A 20,453-nucleotide genomic window follows, 5' to 3' on the forward strand; every position below is an offset into this window, starting at 1 on the left:
CAACCCAAGGAAACTCCCTCTCCCAAGCAGAGTGATGGGACGGAAGTCAGGAGCCCAGGACCTATAGGTCGGGGGTAGTAGTGCGTCACAGAGAAGCTCTTTCCACTGGGCAGTTAGTGGAAGTCTTATTTTTAAAATGTTACATTAAAAGTCAGGCAGTTCCTGGCTGGAACGGAACATAGAGGAAATGATCAAACTTAAAGCAAAAAGGTCCCTTCTTGCCCCTTCCCTGCAGGGAAATACAGGAGTTCTGAAAGGCAGGAAGCAAGTTATGGGCAGAAGGGAAAATACAATGAGTTAATGTGGGAAATCTCTGGTCAGACAGGGTCTGTGGTTCCAAAGGCAAAGATTGCACATCAGGCAAAATGAATGCCCTTCCTTGTCTTTATCACAGACACTTCATGTGGCAAGCCAGGGCATGCCCGCGGGTCAAAGGCCCGAGTGAGGACATGAGGAGGCCCACTGCCTCCCGAGCAGGGTTCCCACCTGGGCCTGACACATATAAATGCTCCTCTAGCTTACAAAAAGTTGAGACACCTTTTGTTTCACTTTATTGAGTAGGCAAGGCAAGTCAGTCTTGCTTTCTTCAGGTCAAGCTTTACTGTTACGTTCCTCGGATTATGATTCAAGAAATCCCAACTCCCAAAATAGGGGGAGGAGACAGCAGTGGAGTCAGGCCCACAGCCAGACCCAAAGGGGCTAGCCTGACCCCGACCCTGTACTACCTGTTTCTGTGTCACTCTGTCCTGCCCTACCTGCAACCTTCCTTCTTTCCTCCCCCTCCCTCCTTCCCTCCCTGCCTCCCCCTACACACACACACACACACACACACACACACACACGCACACACACGCTGTTCAGTCAGCTGACCAGGTAACATCCAAAGCATTTTGACTGTCCTACTAACTAAACTTATTTCTTTGAGATACTTTAGAAGGTACATCTCATCCTCACAGGAGGCAGCGTGGCCCAGGAGAATCAGATCTTGATTCAAATCCGAACTCTGTTCCACGATAGTGGGCTTGACTTTCCTCACCTGTAAAAAGGGAAGTTTTCCTACTTCATAAGGTACTTGGGGGAAATTATGGAAATAAGATATGCCTAGCAGAAAGCCTTGTACACAAAAGGCATTCAGTATATATTCATGCTCTTTGTGCAAGAGGTCAAGAATCACTTAGGCTCTACCTAGAAGCCCAGAGCCTTATATCTGAGATGGATTACTTGGCATCTGGGTTATTTCTCTCTCAAAACTAAATAGCAGTCGTTAAGAGGGAAGGAAAAGGCCCTAGCTCCTAGAGAAAGTGAAGGACCCAGAAAGAAACAGCAGGGACCGGCTCCCCTGCCCTGTGCACTTCTCTCCTGTTCCTGCAGCACATTGTGGTGGTGCGGGGTGGGGGAGGGGGTGGGTTACAAAGGTAGAGGAGGAGTTCCTTTGGTACTTTACAGAGGGAAAGGAAAGTGGTGGCACTTTTAAGATGGGTTTTCATTCTCTCCCTGGACACCAAACACAAAGGTCAATGGATCACAGCTTGGCGGAGGTCTCAGGCAGTAATGTGGAGACAGGGAAATTTTCTTCCAATCAGCACAGGATGGTTAGGGAAGGGCATTTGTCACTTTGGTTCTTACCCTTCCAGCCATGTGAAAAGCAACAACAAACAGTAAGTCAGGACATCAGAGACAAAAGCATTTATAGAACTAACAAATGTAAAGGCTTGGCAAGTGAGAAAGCTTTATTGAAGCACACACACATTTCAGGGTGTGGAGAACAAAGAGGCACGTGACAGTCTGGGATCCCAGGTTACGCCTTCCATTACAGTATCAATCCACACCAAGTAAACCTTTTTAAAACACTCTTCCATTCGCTTCACACATACAGCAGAAACTGCCGTGGCTGCCTTCAGTCCAGTAGCCTTAGAGGAGCGTCCACTAGCACCCGACTCTACTGAAAACGACTTTTTCTCCCGTACAGGCTCCTTTTGCAAATGACTTTGTGTTGATACAGTGGTGAAAATAAAAAGGTCAGTTTGGAACAGTGAGTTTTGGAGAATGAACCTTAGACTACTAAACTGAAATTGGAAAGGTCTCAACCCACCACACCTAGGTTACATCTAGGTCAAGATTAGGAAAAATAGAAAATATAGGAACTGAAACCACTTCAAGAAGGAAGTCAGAAAAACTGGGAGAGTCTCGGAACACGTTCTCTTGGAGCACTGACAGTGCCCAGGCTGGAGAAACACTGGACTGGTTTTAGACCATCGTGGCTATTCTGGCTACATGACAGTATAGAGACCACATTCTGTGTGGTAGCACATGGCGGACACAAACGCTAAGGAAGGTGTGGTTCGTGAGAGTGAAGATGTCTTTCATTAGAGAAATTAGGAGCTCTCTAATAACCACTGCATCAGTTTAAAATGCAATGAATTCAGCACAGCCTGGGAGACATTCACCAGTCCCCAGGGACCACTGAGAAGCCCTTACTGGGCATGCCCACGTCCCACTCCAAAGGCCGTTATCTAATTAAAGTGCTTTTCTAAAGCAGCACAATTCTAAGGGTCCCCCAAAGGTCTAGTGAAGGTGTCCAGAACTGGAAGCAACTTAAACATTTTCTTAGCATTTCCAAGAAAGCCATTAGACCCAAGCAAGGTGGAAACTGCTAAAAACAAGAGGAGTTAAAAGCCTAGTTTCAGAAATGTGTCAAGGTAAATAATGGAGTTAAAAGCATAAATTGGAGAGGAAAGAAAGGACCTACTCACTTCTCTCCCATCTTCTTTCCTGGGTAACCCACCCCTGCTTCCCAGAGCCTTGCCCTCAGACCAGGCAAATCTTGAAAACACAGACAGGTATGAGTGCCAAAGGCAGTCAGGGCTTCCCAGGGAAGGAGTGTCCAGGATAGCAAGGCAATAAAAAGTTGTTTTGAAAGATAAGTTAATTAAATCTCATAAAGATAGAAGAAATTGGACTCTGAAAACACATACTAGTTTATGCACAAATAAAAACATTTTGAAGAGATTCTTATTCTCGAGCTTGCGTTAAAAAGGGGGAGAAGTCTGCTCACTCTGGTATGATGAGATTTGTAGAAATCCACACTTATACACACACATACATAACACACACACATATTAAATTATAAATCTTTGCTCTTGGTTTCTTCACTTCCTCCGACTTGCCCTGGACAGGGCTGGACCTGCAGAGAAGGACAGGGGCTCACAAGCCCAGCTTCTGCTTGGCCATCGAGGAACGGAGCGGCAGAGTCCCTTCTGCCCAAGACCCTGGGTACTGCCGCATCTTCTGCCACAGGCTCACTTCTTCCCCAGTCGAATCCATCCAGTCCACCACTTCCCCGTTACTGATTCCTGAGGAGAAACACCAGAGGAGGCTGAACAGGGACCCCACTTCTCAGCTCACCAGCAAAGATGGTTTCTGCACCAAGGGTGGCCACCGCGCAAATGACAATGTACTACGGAAATGGGCCAATGGGGACAGCAGTCTGGGAACGGCGCCCTGTTGATTCTGCACAGCCACTTCTGTGCTCCTGAGATGCTATCAAGATGTCAAGTGGATGAAATGGGACTCCAAACAGCACACAGTAGCTCAAGACCTCTTATTCTGAGGCTGTTACAGCTACTGCCCTTCTGTTATTGTCAATTTGACTTGTAGTGGAAGGGAGGGAAGGAAAGAAAAGATGGAAGGAAGGGAGGGAGGGAGGGAGGAAGGGGTGGGAGAAGGAAGCCAGCGGAACACCTTTTTTTTTTCCCTAGCTGTAGACTCCAGGCTTGAAGTTCAGCTTATATGTGGCTTCATTCCTATTCTCTTGTATATTCATTCAATAAACATTTACTGAGTGCCTACTATGTTCCAAGTACTCTTCCAAGTTCTGGAGATAGAAGGGTGAACAAAGCAGAAAAAGTCCTCCCCACAGGCAGCTTCCATTTGAATAGGAAAGACAGAAAATCTACATGTAAATCAATAAGCGTATTTCAGATAGTGAGGTAAGGGTCATGAAGTGAATAAACAGGGTGAGATGTAGTGCGGAGATCAGGGACTCCCTTAGATGGAGTGGCCTGAGGGCCCCTCTGAGACAGAGACATTTGAGTCAAGAGCTGAAGGGTAGGAATGAGCCAGCCTTTCCAGAGGGAACACAAATTGCGGAGGTTATGAAGTGGGAAGGAGCTTGGTATAGTTGGAGAGTAGAAAGAAAGTCACTGTGGTTGGAGCATCGCGAGCAAGCAGAACAGTGCTATAGGATGGGTCATGAAGGAACACAAAGTCCAGATTACACAGGGGCCTGTTGGCATGGTGTGAACTTTGGATTGTTTTCTAAGTACAGTAGGAGCCACTGAAGGGTTTTAAGCAGGGGACTGACATGAACCGGCTTACATTTGTAAGAACATCATTCTAGATGCTTCGTGTTAAATGCTTTGTATGAATTATTAATGTACCAGTACTATTTACACCCACAGGAATGCAGAGTCTGGAGAGAGGAAAGAGGATTCAAGGCTAAGTTTGCAGAAGCACCAATATTCAGAGTTTGGGTAGAGAATGAGGAAGCCACAAAGGAAAGTATGGTGTCAACAGAAGCTAAGTATTTCAAGAAAAAGGGAGTGTTCAGCTATGTTAAATAGTATGAACATTTGAGGAAGATGAGAACAAAATTTCAGCATCAGCAACTGCTCAGTGGAGGGGTGGGACAGAATAGCACAGTGGAGTGAGGACTAAAGGAGAGGTGAGGATATGGAGATGACTCTTTTTAAGAAATTGGATGGGGGATGTGGGGTCAAGGGAAGGTTTGTTTCTGTTTATTAAAATTGGAAATACTAGGGCATATCTGCTCTCACCACCAGTCGGGAGGCAGAGAGAATGAAACTGATCAGACAGGAGAGAGAGGAGATTCCAGCAGTGAGGTCACTGAGAAGGTGAGAGTGTGATCCAGAACACTTGGAAAGAGCTCGGCCTTTGCTAGAAAGGACCCTTCTTTCATTGTAAGGTGGAAGGTGGAAAGCAGAGGGACAGATATAGGTAGGTCTTTAAATGTTTTTGGTAGGGAGGTACTGGTGTTCCTGGGAATCGGGGTCCTGTTTATCTGTACACATAATAGGGCAGGGGCTCCGCCTTCCCCAACCCTGCACATAGTAGGCACTCAGTAAATACTGGTTGAACATTAACTGAAAGGAAAGAAGACAACTCTTGACATAGAGGAGATGTGGAGGGAAGGGGATGGCTCTATTTGGAGTGAAATATCGAAGAGGCCTGGAAGACACTGAGGATGAGGGGAGGCTCTCACCAGTTCCAACACCCAGCCTGACCCCCCCCAGGAAGTCATTGCTGGCCAGGGGCTCCCGGTCCCACACTGTCAGCTCCAGGCACATGTGCTGGAGATCTTCAAGCCTCACGCCATTGTAGACAAATGTATGGTTGTAGTGGGGATTCAGGGTCTTCTTCATCACAGGAGTTTTCCGCTTACTGGCCTTGTTCCTCATGGGAAGCAGGTATCTGGCAGAGGGTGGGGAGGAATCAACAAACTACAAAAAGCTGGCAATATCTATTTAAATTCCCTTTTCCCCTACCACAGGCCCTGCCCAGGAAGCTGAGGCAACATGCAAATCCAAGGACACAAACTCCCTCCTTTGAATCTGCCGAAGCAGAGTTCCCACTTCCTCCACTAGATCATTCACCCAACTCAATTCCTTTAACCTGGAGAGAAAATTAATACAATATTATTAGGGAGCTGTTGTCAGTATTCTACTGAAAATGGGTTTTAAGTAGTTGGTTCCACTTCTATTGGGCAAGGTCCTCTTTAATAAAACCAGGAGTAATTATCATAGGGATAAGCCAAACATGATTTGCTAGAGAACTTTAGTCAGTGGGGTGAGCTCTAATTTGGGGAAAGCTGGCATTGCTTCAATATTGTGAGGAACAAAGTCCTGAGCCGTCAAGTCTTGACAGTCAGGAGACACAGATTTTTATTCAGGATTAATTAGGAGCATAAGTCGATAACAAAGGAAAAGTCAGACCTAACCGTTCACCACCCTCGTTTTTGGAAATCAACACCACAGCCCTGTCCAAACTGAGCCCAGAGCAGAGCAAATTGGTAGTGGAGGTTGGGCCATCACCTAATTTCAGGAACAAAGCTGGATGCTGGAGGTGGCAGGACACAAAGGGATAAGATCCACAGAGAAGGGTTAAACTGGGTTCCTCTCTTAGCTTTTGTATCCTGAAACTGGTTAGTTTGGTGCTGGTCCCGGGACTCACCCCTTCACAAAGCTGTCTGAAGTCCCTCCTGATTTGGCGGCCATCAGGTTCTTGGCTTCTTTGATCCACACCTGGAGCTCTCCCCCTTCCCCGCCTTTACCTGGAAGGGATGTCAGTCACAGCAAATGAGCCCTGACACCCTCCAGATTTCTCTCAAGCTTTATCTACCCAGCATTTACTCTTCTGGTTCCTGAAGACAGCAAGTGCCATGACAGCTGGACCACACCTGCCCTGTATCCTCAGTACTGAGCATAGTGCCTGACAGCAAGCAACAGGCACTCAATTCACAACAACAACAATAGCGAGAAAAATATTGAAAACTGGCCATGTGCCAGATTCTACATGAAGTATTTATTCCTCAAAATAACCCTAGGAGACATACACTGTTATTTTATATAATAATAATATAATTATTTTAATAATGTTATAATTCTATAATAATGTCTTCATTTTCCAGATGAGACAATTGTGGCTTAGAGAAATAAAGTTGCCTGACATTCACTGAATGATTAAAAAGGGCACTCCCCCACTTGTGTTCTGGCTCCCATCCGCATGTCAACAAGACTCATCAGGCATCATCAGTTTCAACCCCCATCCCCCATTTTTAATATCTTGTTCTCTACTGGTCCTATCCTCTCAGTCTAAGTAAGTGCTAATCTCACCTCTTTTTTTAAAAAATCCTTCTAAAAGAAAACCTCCTTTCAACCTTATCTCCTTTTCAAGCTATCCTCCATGGCTCTCCTTTCCATATAAATGTTACGATTATTTGTTCTAGTTCTGTGAAAAATGTCCTGGGTAATTTGATAGGGATTGCATTAAATCTGTAGATTGCCTTGGGCAGTGTGACCATTTTAACAATATTGATTCTTCCAATCCAGGAGCATGGAATATCTTTCCAATTTTTTAAGTCTTCTTTAATTTCCTTCATGAATGGTTTATAGTTTTCTGTGTATAAGTCTTTCACCTCCTTGGTTAGATTTATTGCTAAGTATTTTATTTTTGGGGATAAAATCTTAAAAGGGATTGTTTCTTTACTTTCTTTTTCTGATATTTCATTGTTAGTGTAAAGAAATGCCACTGATTTCTGTATGCTAACCTTGTAACCTTCTACCTTGCTGAATTCTTTTATCAGCTCTAGTAGTTTTTCATGGCTCTCCTTTCTTTCTCCATCAATTATCCTGGAACAGAGTCTACACTCACCACCCCTACTTCTTTGCCTCATTCACTCAGCCTAGTTCCTAGTGAAATCTGGCTTCTGCTTCCACTAATCCACTGAAAATGTAATCTCAGGCTGATGAGCTGTGTCTTCCCATCAAGCCTGATATCCCAGTAGCATTTCAGTACTGTTAACAACTCCACTCCCTTCTTCGAGCTCTCTCCTGGTGATGCTCTCCCCTGATGATAACCCTCCACCTCACTGGCTTCTCTTCCCGTGTTCATCCTTTAAAGTGTCCCCTGTGGTTCCATCCCTGCCTGTCTCCTCTAGTCATTCTTCACACCTTCCTTGGGGATCTCATTGAATTCCCCAAACTGTATAGATGAGACTTTGCTGCAGGTAACTTTTTAAGAACTTGGGCTTCCCATTGCCAAGGCATCACGTTCAACTCCTTACCATTACATTCATGGCCTTTTTCCGCCAAGCTCCAGCCTCATCAACAATTCCAGCCCCACTCCCACATCTACATACCATAACTGCAGTCCCACTGAACTAAGAAGCTCACTGCCTCACACTGACATACAACCCCACATTTACCATTCCTTTTTAAAACCTTTGCTCATGCTATCTCCTCTTTTGGAAATGCTCTTCTCACCCCATCATCTTCCTCTTCTGCCTGGTAAAGTCTTAAGTCCACTATCACTATTACTTCCTCTTTAAAATGTAACCAGACAGAATTCATCATTCCTGCATCTGTGTTCTTTTAACATATGACTGTCATTCTTTCTAAAAAATGCTATGCAAGGGAGGGCAAATATCATGCCTTATTCATCCACACACCGACCGTCACTAGCACAGTGCCTGGTGTGTTGATTTACTCCTTCTCAGCCTTCAACTTCCTGTTGCTTACACTTCACCAGCACTTCCAACCACCCTCTCTCAGTCTTGAAGTTTCTGTTCTGTTCTGATCTCTTACTAGTTTGCCAGAGCTGGACCAAGATCAAGATAGTTTAATGGCCTCAAAAAAAAAAAGGAATTCCAACTCTAAGGCATTCCTTTCTAGCTGAAAAACAGAAAAGGCTTACTTAGTAAAGGAATCTTCCCTAGAAGGTGATCCAGTGCACTTTGCAATCTGGTCCTTCCACCAGTGCTAGCCACTAGCCAGCACGGCCTCACACAGATCTGGTGCAGAAAACTAAGAGCTAAATCCAGGGCCCCCCAAAAAACTCACTCTTTTTCCGGTTACCTCCAACAGAGAGTTTGGAGGCTGGGATGTATTTCAACGAAACCACCAACTCGCCTTTGTGTGATGGCAGGCTGGCTGGGGACTCGGCACTGATCTGAAACACAGGGAAACGCAAAAGGTCAAGCTGGGCTGCTCAGGAGCTGCTGAGACCTCTCGCTGAGGAGATTCTAGAACTGCCCCCAAGAACAGCTTCACAGCATAAAGGGATTCTCCTCCTTATGAATACCATCCAGGATCCCAAGGCCACGGCAGCCACAGGGTTCTACGGCAGTGTCTTCAGAAGGAACTGCAGAAGAAGTAACAAACAGTCTTCCACAGTGCCCATTATTTTGCTATTTTGGGGACAGAGTGACTAGATTCCAAATACCCTCAAAGGTCTTCCAGCAAGGCTGCCATACAAATTCCCAGGGGACTGACACCATGATGAAGAATCTTGCTACCAGCATTGTTAGTAACAGCCCCGAAGTGGAAACAACCTATGTCAATCAATATGGGAAAGGTTAAATGAGTGATTTTAATGCCTTCATATGATACATGGCATGCGATCATCAAGAAAGATGCAATGATACATATATATATTCTTTTTCATTTTAGGTTATTATGTATAATTGAATCACTATGCTGTGTAGCATACAGTGACACAACATGGTAAATCAACTCTTCTTCAATTTTTAAAAAAGGATGCAGTGAATCTCTACATGCTGACATGGAAAGATATCCAAGATGTCCTGTTAAGTCAACAAAGCAAGATGCAGAAAAAGCATCCGACTTATATTAAAATACACTCATATTTGTACATGTGAATATATATGTATATAAATAATGATTACTATCATTATCACTTATTTAGTACTTACTGTGTGCCAGGCACTGTTATCAGTACTTTACCATTTTGTTTAATCCTCAAGATAGTCCCTATGAGACTGTTATCCCCATTTTACAGATTATGGAACAGAGAAGTTAAGTAACTTGTCCAAGGTCACACAGTCATTGGCAGAGCCAGGATTCAAACTCAGACAGACTGATTCCAGAGTCCATGCTTTTAACAACTATACTACACTGCACAGGAAAACCCAGAAGGATACAAACTTCACATTTTTATCTTCTAAGGAGGGAAGTAGAATGGGGAAAGGATAGAGGGCTTTCACTTTTTTACTGTCTCTATATCTATAGTGTCTTTTTTTATGAGAATGGCACATATCATGTGTATGGTTTTCAAAGATAAAAGGTCTTTTTTAAAAGAGAGCTTGCAAAGATTTGCGGTCTAGGTGAAACTCTGTTACAAGGACTGAATATGCCGCAATTTTTAATTTTACGTTTGTCTCTCTTCCTTTGATTAATGACTATCTCTCCCACTAGAATCTAAATTCCAGAAGGACAGGAATCAAGCCTTTTTGTTGTTTTTGTCCATCCTAGTATGCCCAACACTTAGCAAAGTACCCGGCACATGGTAGGTGCTTCACAAACACTTCTGAATGAGTGCAAGAGTGGATGAGCGGACGTCTAGGATGAGCAGCAAATGGCCGTGGGCAGCAGGACTGCTTCACTCCACTGGCCCTCCCGGCACGGCTCTGCTGCTCGGGCTTTGCTGCCCAGAGTGTGAGCCGGTGTGGATCAGAGGTGCTCTTTCACCTGCCCGTGTTCACTGGGGGTCCTCTACTTTAGGGCCTCAGCACCGAGCACAGCAGTGCCAGGAAGGCATAATCCCCATCAGCTTGGGAAAATGTCCCATATGCCCAGAATGCACAGAAGTGTAGTATATGGGAGAGGTACAAAAGAGAGGGAGGTGGAGGCCAGGAAGAGAAGACTCAGTCTGAGCAAATGAATCACTAGAGCAAAAAAGAAAAATCAGAGACAATAAATGTAGGATGTTTTCAGTTAAAATAGATATGTCATACTGGAATGGTCTTTTGCTGTTTATAAAATGTCTACACCATTTATTAGTCTCTAGATTGTGAACTTCAGTGGACTCTTAAAAACCGGAGTTTAGCTGTAGCTGGAAATTGGTGTAATTGGCGTATTTGTTTCAGTAGCATGTTTTCATTCTGGCTCAAAATAATTGCAAAGAGCAAACAGCTCCATTATAGTACAGCTTTTTCTTTTGATGTAGGACTTTTTTTTATTGTCAGTACTCTGTGACTGTTTATAGTGGCATTTCCAATTTAATTATATAAACTGTAGGACCCTGAGAGAATGATTTACGTATCAAATGCTTAAGAAATTCCAAATTTCTAATAATATGCTATAGTTTGGTGATAACTGCTTTCCTGTTTTTATTAGTACTTAAAGGGACAGATTTAATATTGTTACTATTTTTTTGGAGGGCAGTAGCTATCAAAATACTGGATGTACATTTCCTTTGACTCAGCCATTCCACCGCCAGAAATTTCTCCAACAGTTACGTTCACAAAAGAAGGCCAAGATATATTACAGCATAGTTTTAAGAGCCCCCCAAAAGAGGCAAACAATTTAAATGCCTATCGGTGGAAGAATTAATTGTAAATAAATTATAAAACAGGCACATGAATAACACAATTCCAGCAATCAAAATGAGATAAATCTGTAAGTGATGGCATAGGGAAAAAATGTTCATGGAAAATGACAAATTGTTAAATGAAAAATATCAAGATATATATACACTGTGAGGTTCGTATCATCCCATCTGTGTAAAAAGGAAAAAATATACACCCATATGTGTATATCTGTGCTGCTTAATACAAAATTTCTATAAAGATATCCAAGTCATTGATAACAGTGGTTATTTCTAGGAAATAGAACCTATCTTTCTTTCTATACACTTCTAGTTTGTTTTAATTTTGAGCCATGTGCACATAAATCCTTTTATTCTTAATTTTGTTAATAAGCAATATATGCAGACATGGTAAAAAGTTCGAACATTTATAAAAGGGCATATAAAGAAAGCTAAATTGCCCTCCCACCTCAGTCTCTCTTCCTAGAGGCAGCCACTACTACTAGTTTCTTGTCTGTCTTTCCAAAGGTATTCTATGTCCCATGTATTATTTTTAGCATTAAAAATGCTAGTGTAAAAACACCTTCCAGAAGAACTTTGCCATTGAAGAGTTCTGATAATTTCGTCTTAACCAGATTGACAATAATTTCACCTTAACCAGAATGACAGTAACCTACTGAATGTCCTTTACGTCCCAGGTACTGATTGGTACTTTGTATACAATCCTGCAAAAGAGGAATATTATTATCATCTCCATTTTACAGATGAAGATGCTAAGGCTCACAGAAGTTAGGTGACTTATGTGAGTTATTTTTAAGTTAGGTGATTTACCTCGCTGGCAAATCACAGAGCCAGGATTCAAATCCAGGTCTGCGCTCAGCTCCCAGGCACTATTATACACATTGCTACATTCTCACCTGAGATGCCATCTCCTAAGTAAAACTGTCCCTGGCTTGTGTGAACAAGAGCACGGCAGCTGGAACTCAAATGAATTCCTTTATATTCCACTTCCTTCGTGAAAAAATTAGCTTGGAAAAGGAGTGCAGATGACGCTAACTGAAAGGCTAGCTTGGAGAAGATGCACAAGTTAGGATGATGGGACATGCCCAGACTCTGGACAGTTAGGAGGCAAAGCCTGGCACATGTATTAAAGACTTCAAAGGGAAACCATAGTTTCTCCTTCACCTGGCCTATACAGAAGAGATTACTCCCACTTGCCATCCAAGTACACCTGAAATTACTGTTAAACTCAGAAACCCCAGCAGGGGGCGCTAGAAATCTACAGAAGACTACATTCAAAGCTGCTACCAACAAGTCCCAGCAGAGGTCACTGCAGACAATTCTACCTCAGATCCAAACTGTAAGGAGCTGTTAAATCAGACTACCTTTCCATGTAAAGGGAGGCAATGATCCAATTTCCTATCAACCGTCCAGGAATCCATCTGGACCTCTGCCTCTCCAAGGAAAGTGTTTCTCCCGAAACGACCATGATGCCAAACCGAGAACTGCAATGTCCTCTGAGCCAGGAGAGATTCTGGGATCTCATACTGTGAAAGAAAAGGAAAAGCCGAAGATGATTAGTTCAGGGTAATTCCTCCAGAAACGATTATTCCAAAGTCCGCGCAACCATACCCATAGTCCTGAATATCAAATTACATTAGTCCCTAACCACTCTGAGTCTCACTTCAAGTTTCCACTTACCCCATTTCACGAAAACCTATTATAGTCCACGGGAGGACCTGGAATATTAATTTTTCCTTCAGTGGGCAAGAAAACACTGGAATATTCCAAAAGAACTGCCAGGCAGACTCCTTATCCCAAATGACTTTTTAAAATGAATTTGTGGCCACATGGATCTCCAACTTGACAACAATCCAAGAAAGCCAGATCAGCTTTGTTCTCTTCTCTGAGAGGTGGGGATATGAAGAGACACCCACAGTGTATCCTCAAACACAGCCATGGCCACTGAAAACCACATCTACCAGCCACGTGGCAGAGGAAGAGCTACAGCTGAGCACACAAGACAGAACGAGCTCTCCTACTCTCGGGCTCCAGATACTTACTTTGAGAATCTCATCATATAGCGGATTAATGGTGTCCCGCTTGAGGCTGGTTTTTCTTTTCCCTTGGCGGGATTTGTCAGGCAGAAGATAAGTCTTCACGTATCTAGAAACCAAGGAGAACACTGAGTAACTCGCTGTCTTTTCTGAAGCCCATTCCTAACTGCCCTGCTCTCTCCATATACAGATCTCATGACAGGATGAAAATGTCACATCAAGCCCTCTTAGACATGCCATTCTTGCATTTTCCCAGTCCTGGTCCCTTTCCCACATCTCCTCCAACCACTCTCAACCACACCTCCCTGTCTGCCCAGGAAGTGATAACCTCAGTTCAAGGATGCCCAGCGAGACACCAGGGTCTGAGCCCTCCTCTCCGAGCACTCACGGGTTTGAGCGCTTCTTGGCTTCGTCAGCATAGGCCAGCTGGTGGCACTCCTTCACGTGAATGACCAGAGTCTGTGTTTGCTGCTCATACTTCAGGGAAAAGGCAACCTTGCCGGTCACGAAGATGTTCCCAAAATCGCCAGCTTCGCTATAGATGCTCATCATGCTGCCAATGGTACTCTGAAGATAAAGCCCCCACAAACATCTGCACACTCCCCCTCCCACATTGCTCACGTTTTCCCTCACGAGAAAGGCAGTCACTGAACAAGACAAAAGCCCCTGCAACAAGCCAGTACTGCCAATGGTCTTGTGCCCAGGGTACAGCAGATGCCAGGACACACCCACCGTTGTTCAGGTTCATCAGTCTGCACATGACTCACCCAGGCCTCGAGCTGCTTTTCTTCCCCTCTTTTTACACATTTTATCGTTAATTTTGAACTGCCCAAAAGGTGGCCAAGGAGGAGAGGTAAGGTTCAGCTGAGTCCGATTTTGGTATCTGTTATATATGCTACAAGGTTGGTTAGAAGGGGTCAGTTACTAATTAAAACAAGGTGCCTTAATTATAGGTGGGTTTCTTTTATCTACTTTATCCCTCTCAAGAGTTACAGAGAAAAGTGACTGCATCAGAACTGGGGGAAAACCCCACCAGAGGGGAAAAGACATCTTCCTCTTGGTAATAATCAACTCGGCAAGCCCACCATTCTCTTCCTTTGTGTGAGTGGGAACATCTAATCACCCTGCTTCCTGACTCTGTTTCCCCTAAACACCAATCTTTATACTTATGACAGAACTAGGCTCTGATTTTCAAATGTCCCTTTAACTTCACGATTCTGATTGGCACTGTTATCCCTCAGTCATATCCTGATGCCAATTAACCCTGCCAAGCAAGGTCCTTCCCATGACACTCACTGCCCTTGAACATGAGATTTCCAGTGTGCTGTGATGAAGAAATCTGATCTTGCTCACTTCGTGGCTTGGGTATACCTTTTTAAGGGAGAAGTTAAGGGTTACTGTTCACTAAGCTGCGACAAAGAACATCTCTAGCCCCAACTACCTGAGGTAAGACCCTCCAGGGCAGAGGCTGAGAAAATCACCTAACTGCACTAAGCAACTATGGTTTAAGTTGAGGAAAGGAACAAATGCATCTCACTTACCTGGAAAGGGTGACTAGGAGAATTTCTCCAGGTCCTGACCAGCTCTAGAGAGGCACTTCCATCCTTGCTGGTACCCCAACATGTCTGTAGCCACAAAACTAACAGAACTTACCATGGACGAGCCACTTCGCATGCTGCTTCTGGCTAGCTTCTGACGATGTAACTTCACCAGGTGGTCGATGTCTTCTTCTTCCTCCTCTTCCTCTTCCTGGAACAATAAATATAGATTTCAGAATTAATAAAAACAAGAAAAAGTTCAAAGACGGATATTCTTGCTTCGGTAGGGGCCATAATTGCCGCTGAGCTCTGAGGTGTCATGTGCACATGTACATACTTAGCCTTATTTTTATCTTTCCCCATTTCAGGCTTCCCAACTATATTCCAACCATCTTTCTTAAATCTCAAAATAATAAGATAAGAATAGCTCTTTCCCATTTGCCTGCCCCAACCCAGCCAGCTCTTTACATTTTAATCAAAAGAAGTATTTATTTGAGCCCCCAACCATATATCAAGCAATGTTTAGAAAATAAGAGATGGTGAAGACAGTCTTATTTTTTTAAGCAATTCAGCAACCAGATTTACTTTAGAAATGTGCGGGAATCAAGATTCATGTTACCTTTTCCTAAAGAATTAAACAGATGAATTCAGAGTATCAGGTACTCAAGTCAACTCTAGATATATAAATTTTCATATAGTGACCAAGTGAAATATACAAGGGTACTTACCAAATCCACACTGAGGCCTGGGACAGATTTGCTTCTGTCTCCCAAGGAGCCATCTTCACGCCCTACATCTTCCGGGCGAAGATCGATCACAGATTTAGTGTATTCTGAGTGGAACACCAAAAACCCAAATCAAAAAGAACCCACTCTTCTCCATACCAATGACCCACCAAGTACTCAGAACTTCAATCTCAAAATGCCACAAAGGGAAACCAGCTACCTGAAGGCCTGAGGATTTTTCTGGTGTTCTTCTTGAATATCATTTCACTCTCATCCACAGTTAACACATTTTGACCCCCAGGCTGAGTTTCCTAGGAAGGAGTAAGGGCAAGGAAAAGGAAAAGGACAGCTGGGTAGGTAGAAAAGTGGAATAAGGAAGAAGGCTCAGATTTTCACTAAACTACGAAAAACTTCAAGGAAAGATTAATTTAATCTTAGGAATTTAATCCTAGGAAGTAGTATAAAATCCATTTTCTCACATGTTTCAACCAAAACCTTAGAAAATGCTCCAAGGGGATCTGAGCTAAATTTGTTTACATGAATTCTTGATTTAAATTCTTCCTGAGAAAGGAAGAAGAAAGAAAAAGAGGGACAGACACAGACAGAGAGAAAGACAGAGACCGACCAACCAATAACTAAAGCTTACCTTTTCTACTTGAGATTTGGGGGCAGACATCTTCTTCCATTCTGGAAAGAGGCCAGATTTATCGAGAGAGTCTCTCCTGGAGGCAGATACAGATGCTAGAACAAAATCACTTCCTCCCCTTCCCCTTCTATCTAGGGACCCAAGCTCTAGGGAAGGAGAGCCACTGGCTTGAGGTCACTGCAGTGACAAAATCCAGGAGGTAAACTTCACATCTGATCTACCTTGAAGGAATGCCAATGATGAGGTAAGCCATTCTGCACAAATACAGACACTCACACCCCATTCCCAAGGGGTAGCAGCAGGTGCTGCTGGTCCAGGAAGACTCCTCCAAGGTGCAGCAGCCTATGGAAATTAGCATGTTCCAGAAGGCTGTGCCCAGAGCCAACAGAAGTGCTACCAGGAGACTTGTGGCCAAGTCAGAGAAAATACTTTGTTCTCCTTGCCAAGGACAGAAGTCAGGATCACTGAAGGCATAGGAATCCCGGCACCCTGGTGCTAGAGAACAAAATGGGAGCTCGGTGGAGTGGAGGGGCAGGGACTGGGGGCATCTCACCTGGACGTGGTATCCGAGTCAGCCGTGTAGCTATCCAGACTCTCGCTCTCTGCCTCCAGGGCGCTCTTTCCACTTTTCAGCTTGGACACTTCAAATGGCACACTAGAATCAAAACCAAGAGCCAACACATAAAGGAAGTGGGCTCTCCTGCCAGGAGTCAGGCTTCCTTCCAACCCCTTCAACGATGGTAGCTGAAGTGATCTTTCTAAGAGCTGAGCATACTTTAAAAACTGCTCAGCGGTTCCCCATTGCTCTGGGGATTGAGTTCAAACTCCTTAGCGTGGCAAGAAAAGCCTTATGGTTGGACCCTGCGCGTGTCCTCAGACTCATCTTTCCCCCTCCACCTCTCCTCACACTTTACATTCCAGAATGATGAAGCTCTTTTGGGTCCCTGAATACGCCAAAGCTCTTCCTCTCCTCTCTTTTCTCTGCCTGGATGGTCTTTTCACAACGGCCATTTTTCATCACCTGGCTATATCTACCCCTTCCGGTCTCTCCTTATACGTCATTTCCTACAGATCTCTCTGGCCATGCCCCCACCCCAAGACTAGATTAGTAACTTTCCTATGTGCTCCTAAAGCACCCTGTTGTCTTGGTAGCAGTCATCATATGTATGATTTTATGTGTGTGTTTATGTCTTTTAAACAAATTATTTAATTTGTTCAATAATTTCAACAAATGATTTATTTAATGTCTTTCTTCTCTATTAGACTAAGTTCCAGGAGATCACTGACCACATATTTTGTTCACTGCTGTGTTCCCAATGCCTAGAAGAGAAGCTATCATAGAATGTCTAGAAGAGAGCTAGCACTCAATTATTTGTTGACTGAATTCTTGACTAAATGCCTTCAGTGGGGCTTAAAGTATATATATAAATAAGCAGTATGCTTTGAAGATATTACTCAGGAGACCAGAATTCTTTCCAGCTTAATGAAGGATGACCCTGGGCATTCAAAACAGCAATCTTCATCTCTAAAGAGAAGGACACAATTCCTGGACCCCATACCTCAAGGAATTTGTGAGGACAAAAAAAAGGGGAAAAAATCATTCTTCCTGAAGTACCTCAAGTAATTTCACTTGGTTGCCAGGATGCCACACTCTCCTGGTCCTCTGACCACACTGGTCCTCCCCAAAACTTACTCTTCCCTCAATTTCATCAAATGACAATTTCATCCTTTCGCTTCTCAGGTCAAAAATCTTAAGACTTATCCTCAACTCCCCTCATTCTCTCAAAATACAAATCCAATCTGTTAGCAAGTCCTCTTGGCTCTTATCGTCAACGTATATCTAGCATATGACCAGTTCTCTCCCACTCCACTGCCATTACTCTGGTCCAAACCACCATCACCTAGCTCCTGGATGGTTGCAATAGCCTCCTAACTGAACTCCCTACTTCTGCCCTTGTCTGCATACAATCTATCCTCAACACAGCTACCAAAATGAGCTTTTAAAATATAAATCCAATATAGAATTACCACATGACCCAGCAATTCCACTCCTACCCAAGAGAACTGAAAACGTTTCCACATAAAAACCTGTACACAAATGTTCACAGCAGCATTATTTACAATAGCCAACAAGTGGAAATAGTCCAAATGTCCATCAACAGATGAATGGATAAAGGAAATGTGGTACAGCTGTACAATGAAATATTATTGACAATAAAAAGGAATGAAGTTCTGATATATGCTACAACATAGATGAACCTTGAAAGTATTATGCTAAGTGAAACAAGCCAGACACAAATGACTACATTCTGTATGACTCCATTTATATGAAATGCCCAGAATAGGCAAATCCATTGAGACAGAAAGCAGATTAGGGGCCAGGGGAAATGGGGAGTGACTGTTTAATGGGTGCAGTGGAGTGATGAAAATGTTCTGAAATTAAGATACTGGTGATGGTTGCACAACGTTCTGAAAGTACTAAAACCACTAGATTGTATACTTTAAAATTGTTAAAATGATTAATCTTATGTGAATTTTATCCCAATTTAATAAGAGACAAAATAATATCATGTCACCAGAGCCTTCCTTCTCTCGGAGTAAAAGACAGAGTCTTTACAGGTGCCCACAACATCTTACATGATTTGCTTCTTGTCCCATCTCTGTCTGCATCCCCTCCCCTCCCCTCCCCTCCCGCTCACCAGTTCCAGATGACTCATACATGCCAAACACCAACTCACCTTAGGGTCTTTGTATTTGCTGTTTTCTCTGCCTAGAAAGTATCTTCTTCCCCCAGACAGTCTCAGGCTTTGCACCCTCATTTGCTTCATGTCTTTTCTCAAATGTCATCTTACTATTAAGACTTTTCCCTCCACTGGCCTAAATAAAGCAACCTATATACACGCCTGCTTTCCTGGCACTCCCTCTCCCTTTAGTCTACTTCATTTTTCCCCATAGCACTTGTCAACATCTGATATATGCTATATTTACTTGATTATTCATTTATTGTCTGTGACCCCAACTCCCACGTCAAAGCTCTTCAAGTAAGGGACTTTGTTGTCTTCACCTGTGGGTCTCACTACCTAAAACAGTGCCTGGCAACTAGTAGGCATTCATAGATATTATTCAACAAATGAACGAACCAGTAAGAAATCAACAAAGAATGAAGTAACTAAAATCTATAATGTCTTAGGTAGTAGAGAATAAACTTTCCAAGTTATCATAATACGATGATGGAGATGACTATGAAAACGGACAGCAGGGGTTGGAGTCCTAGGGCATGCAAGAGGTGAAACAGTGGTCATTTCTTGAGAGATACAGCAGGGAGCTTGATTTCATTTTTAGTTTAGAATCCTTCTTTTCCTCCCTTTGCTCCAAAGAATAAAGAACCCAAAGCAGAACAATTCCTCTAGACGGGTAGTTTAATAATGGCCCATGGAGAGTGTTTTCTGCTTGTATTTTTTTTCCTAAAGATTATACGTACTGATCCAGAGCTGATACAAACCACCCGAGGACCAAAAAGCAATTATTTGACATCTGTGCAATAGAAAAATAGACTAAGAGATGGGAGTCCTGGGCTCTTACTATCTGTATGATCTCAGGTAAATCACTTATCCCACTTTCTTTTCTGTAAAAATAAGAGAGTTAAATTAGATTATCTCGGAGGCCCCATAAATTTAGGGAAAATATCATTTATATCCACTTAATCTGTTTCCATGTTTAGGATAAATAGGAGTCTTCTGGGTCCAATGAGACAAGAGGTTATAGACAGCCAAAAGCAGTAGGTTTCAGAAATTACAATCTGACCAATGATATCAGATGTGTTAATCAGGTTCCGGAAATAAAAGCCATTCTTATCCTTATCCACAAAGGAAAAAGGGGGCCTCATAACGTAGAACAAGTGAGTCACCCACCCAAGGCTGTGTGGATAAAATCACAGTACATACATACAATGAAACACCACACAGAGAGCAAAAAGAATGAGGTAGACCCTTGGTGCTGACATGGAAAGACATCAATGTTATGTTTTTCCATAATTTTTTCCTTTTATACCTTGAGCTACAACTGACATGAGTAAACTGCACGTGTTTAAGTGTGCCATTCGATGAGTTCTGACATATGCATACACTTTTAAACCATCACCACAATTAAGTTAGTGAAGATATCAATCACTCCCCCAGAGTTTCCTCGTGCCCCTTCATAATCCATCCCTCCCTCTCCATCCCTGTCTCCAAGTAAGTGCTGATCTGTTGTCACTGCAATTTAGCTTGCATTTTCTAGAGTTTTATATAAATAGAATCATATATAGTCTGTCTTCTTTTTTGTTTGGCTTCTTTCACTCAGCGTGATTACCTTGAGATTCATCCAT

General features: G+C 43.2%; 1 protein-coding gene across 21 annotated transcripts in view; it reads right to left on the minus strand.

Moving 5' to 3' along the window:
- Positions 1-1,705: 1,705 nt before the first annotated feature.
- The window catches only part of SYTL4 (synaptotagmin like 4), a 90,718-nt gene continuing 71,970 nt past the window's right edge, over positions 1,706-20,453 (minus strand). For 20 of the 21 annotated variants that reach the window (XM_032475234.1, XM_032475240.1, XM_032475235.1 and 17 more), the window contains 12 exons: positions 16,641-16,742; positions 16,088-16,163; positions 15,662-15,752; positions 15,445-15,548; positions 14,832-14,927; positions 13,567-13,745; positions 13,185-13,287; positions 12,507-12,668; positions 8,637-8,745; positions 6,250-6,349; positions 5,282-5,490; positions 1,706-3,353 (listed from right to left, as the gene is read on the minus strand). In XM_032475234.1, coding sequence (XP_032331125.1) covers positions 3,205-3,353; positions 5,282-5,490; positions 6,250-6,349; positions 8,637-8,745; positions 12,507-12,668; positions 13,185-13,287; positions 13,567-13,745; positions 14,832-14,927; positions 15,445-15,548; positions 15,662-15,752; positions 16,088-16,163; positions 16,641-16,742 — 1,480 coding nt within the window. In that variant the 3' untranslated portion in view covers positions 1,706-3,204. The remainder of the gene's footprint in view (positions 3,354-5,281; positions 5,491-6,249; positions 6,350-8,636; positions 8,746-12,506; positions 12,669-13,184; positions 13,288-13,566; positions 13,746-14,831; positions 14,928-15,444; positions 15,549-15,661; positions 15,753-16,087; positions 16,164-16,640; positions 16,743-20,453) is intronic. The other variant, XM_032475249.1, reaches the window with a different exon arrangement.

This window comes from Camelus ferus, chromosome X (assembly GCF_009834535.1).
Source record: "Camelus ferus isolate YT-003-E chromosome X, BCGSAC_Cfer_1.0, whole genome shotgun sequence".
NCBI classification, from domain to species: Eukaryota; Metazoa; Chordata; class Mammalia; order Artiodactyla; family Camelidae; genus Camelus; species Camelus ferus.